The sequence below is a fragment of the Triticum urartu genome, chromosome 7 (assembly GCF_003073215.2).
Source record: "Triticum urartu cultivar G1812 chromosome 7, Tu2.1, whole genome shotgun sequence".
NCBI classification, from domain to species: Eukaryota; Viridiplantae; Streptophyta; class Magnoliopsida; order Poales; family Poaceae; genus Triticum; species Triticum urartu.
Window position 1 is genome coordinate 528,999,004 of NC_053028.1, and position 3,156 is coordinate 529,002,159.

Below are 3,156 nucleotides of genomic sequence, written 5' to 3' on the forward strand. Positions count from 1 at the left end.
GTACGGTGTTTTGGGCACCGACTTGCTTGGTACTCCATTGAGAATGTGAATGGCGATTTTAAGCGCCTCCATCCATAATCCCAATGGCAAGTTGGAATAACTCATCATACCGCGCACAATATCCATAAGTGTACGGTTGCGCCTTTCAGCTACCCCATTTTGCTGAGGTTCACCCGGCATTGAATACTGGGCGACTATGCCAGTCTCCTATAAGAACTTTGCAAAAGGTCCAGGGACTTGGCCATATGGAGTGTGCCGACCGTAGTACTCTCCCCCACGGTCGGACCTTACTATCTTTATTCTTTTATCATGCTGGTTTTCAACTTCAGCTTTGAATATTTTAAATTTATCCAACGCTTCAGATCTTTCTTTGATTGGATAAATATAACCATAGCGAGAGTAATCATCTGTGAATGTTATGAACGAGTCATATCCATCCACACTTTTCACCGGAAATGGTCCACAAATGTCAGTGTGGGTGATTTCTAGTGTGCTTGTGCTATGGATTGCACCTTTTTTGATTTGTTTTATATACTTTCCTTTAATGCAATCTACACATTGTTCTAAGTCTGAGAATTCTAACTGTGGAAGAATTTCACTTTTGACTAATCTTTCTATTCTCCCCTTCGAAATATGGCCCAAGCGACAATGCCATAATTTTGATGAGTCGAATGTTCTCTTTCTTTTCTTTTGTTCTTTATTCGACGTGGAAATATGTTCATTCACATTGCATACAGAATGCACTTTTTCACGAAGTGATAACAAATAAAGCTCATCATGTAGTAAAGCATTACCCACATAAGCATTATTATACCAGATGGCAGACTTGCCATGTCCAAAATAACACTCATAATTTTTTTTGTCCAAACATGAAATGCTAATTAAGTTTCTATTACATGAAGGAACATAAAGAACATCTCTAAGTAGAAGATTGAATCCATCAGCTAACTCCAAGGAGATGTCGCCGACAGCTTCAACTTCCGCTTTTATTCCATTGGCTACTTCAATGCCTCCTTCTCTTCTTAGCATAGTCCGGGTCGAATGGAATCCCTGTAAACAATTTGCAACATGAACAGTTGCCCCTGAGTCAATCCACCAAGTAGATTTCGAAAACTGTGTGTACAAGGATTCATTAACTAAGGAAACAATGTTGTTACCTTGCTTTGCCATTAAGGACTTCAGCCAAACAGGGCAGTCTTTCTTGTAATGCCCGGTCTGCTTACAGTGGAGACAAGTGTCTTTTTCCACTGGGAAAGACTGTTGCTCACGCTGATGCTGATAGGGAGCTTTTCCTTGTGGCTTTGAAGGAGAACTTTTGTTGTTTTGATTGTAGTTCTTTTTCTTGTGATCCTTCACATAGTTGAGTGTACCACCATGTGAGGCTTTTAGTCTGTCCTCTTCTTGGACACACATTGCAATTGTCTTTTCAATGTCCCATGTTCCAGGTGACATATTATAGTTCACAATAAAAGTTTCAAACTCCTTTGGCAGTGAAGCCATGACCAGGTGGACCAGAAGCTTTGATTTGATCTCCAGATCCTCATCCATGGGCTTTAGCTTTGCTGCCATATTGCTCATCCTGAGGATGTGCTCTCTTATTCCACCACCTGTGTATTGTTCTGTCACAAGTTGTTTTAACACCTGGGTGGCATATATCTTTGAAGAGCTAGTGAACTGGCTCTTTATCTCTGTCAGCAACTCCCCTGCGGAAGTGCACTCTGTAATGGAGCCCACAATGGTGCTCTCAATTGTATTCTTTTATAAACGCCATGCATTTTTTATTTGCATTGACCCACTTTTGGTTGTCTACGATGTAGGACATCTCCAAAGGAGCATAATCCCCCCTCTTTTTAGCCCATGCAGCATTATCATCAGTGGTCTCTCTTACTGGCTCTGTAGGTCTGACCGACTGTGGTTCATCCAGAACCCAGTCCAGATCAGCACAAACAAATGCCAGTTCAACTTTCTTCCTCCACCCAGTGTGGTTGTCACCTCTGAGTGTCGGAACTTCTTTTAGGCAACTCATCAAGTGAAAGCCTCCTGAAATCACAATTTAAGTGACATCAATATAACAATCATATGCATTAATCTAACGTTGGTCAAATTAAACATATAATTGTCTATGCAATTAAATCTATATTACCGTTGGGCAAAATATTAGAAATAAATGCACCTTTAAATTTCAATAATAAAACATGATCATGTTATTAAACAACGTTGGTCATAAAAAATAACATAATCATATTCATTTTAATAATCACTTTAACATGCTCTTAAAAAACTTAATACTATATAAACTTTTATTTTCTGTGTAAAAGAGCATTAATTATTTACGCAGCGGAAAAATATTCATGAACTTTTAATTCTTTACAGAAACTTTTCCTTAAAAAATTCATGAACTTTATTATTTTCTTTATAAAAATTCATGAACATTTCTTTTTCTAAAAATTATCTATTTTCATTTTCAGAACTTTTCTGTTTACTTTTCTATTTTCTACACAAAAATTTTTGTTGGAAAAAATTGCGTAGAAAATCTATTAGAAAACTGCCCCAAAAACTGGACAGAAACTATTAAAACGAAAAGGAAAAAGGAAAAACGACAGCGCAGTCTAGCCCCGGCCCAGCGCGCGACTATTGGCCTCGGCCCAGCGCTAGCGGCTACGGCCTCGGCCCGGCGCGCCGCTCTCCACTTTCGGCCTAGAGGCCCAGCTGCGGGTTAGAGGCCCGGCGCGCCGCTCTCCATGACAATCCGACGGTCCAGCGCGCATCTCGCTGGATCAAAACCAAGCAACCTGTCGCCCCGATCGGACCCTAGCGCCACTCTTTCTCCTCTTCGCCTCTCACGCGCCGCTCGCCTCTGTCCCGCACGGGACTTCGCCGGCAACGGCGTCGAGCGCCACCGCGCGAGAGCGCCGGCCGCCGGCGACGACGTCTACCACCGCGCCGCGCGTGCCTCCCCTTCCTTCCCCCTCCTTTTCCTTTCTCTTCTCTGTTGCAGAGAGAGCCCACGATGCGAGCACCCTCCTCTGCTCTCATGGCCATGCCAGCTAGTGGGGAAGAAGCCTCACCGACCGCCGGCGACGGCTTCTAGCCGCCGCGCCACGCGAGACTTCTTTTCCCCTCTTCCTTTTCCGTTTTCACAAGAGAGACAGAGAG

At 42.9% G+C, this 3,156-nt stretch overlaps 1 protein-coding gene across 1 annotated transcript; it reads right to left on the bottom strand.

The window, feature by feature from the left end:
* Positions 1–788: 788 nt before the first annotated feature.
* Positions 789–1,750, bottom strand: LOC125522728. Its single transcript, XM_048687766.1, has 2 exons — positions 1,158–1,750; positions 789–1,050 (listed from the first exon to the last, which is right to left on the bottom strand). The coding sequence occupies exons 1-2, from the start codon at positions 1,576–1,578 to the stop codon at positions 1,004–1,006; spliced, it is 468 nt and encodes a 155-aa protein (XP_048543723.1). The 5' UTR covers positions 1,579–1,750; the 3' UTR covers positions 789–1,003.
* Between the last annotated feature and the right edge of the window lie 1,406 nt (positions 1,751–3,156).

Coding starts and splice junctions, on each gene's coding strand:
- LOC125522728 (XM_048687766.1), bottom strand. CDS start 1,578: ATGAGCAATATGGCAGCAAAGCTAAAGCCCATGGATGAGGATCTGGAG. Junction 1,051..1,157: donor GTCCTTAATGGCAAAGCAAG/GTAACAACATTG, acceptor AATTGTTTACAG/GGATTCCATTCGACCCGGAC.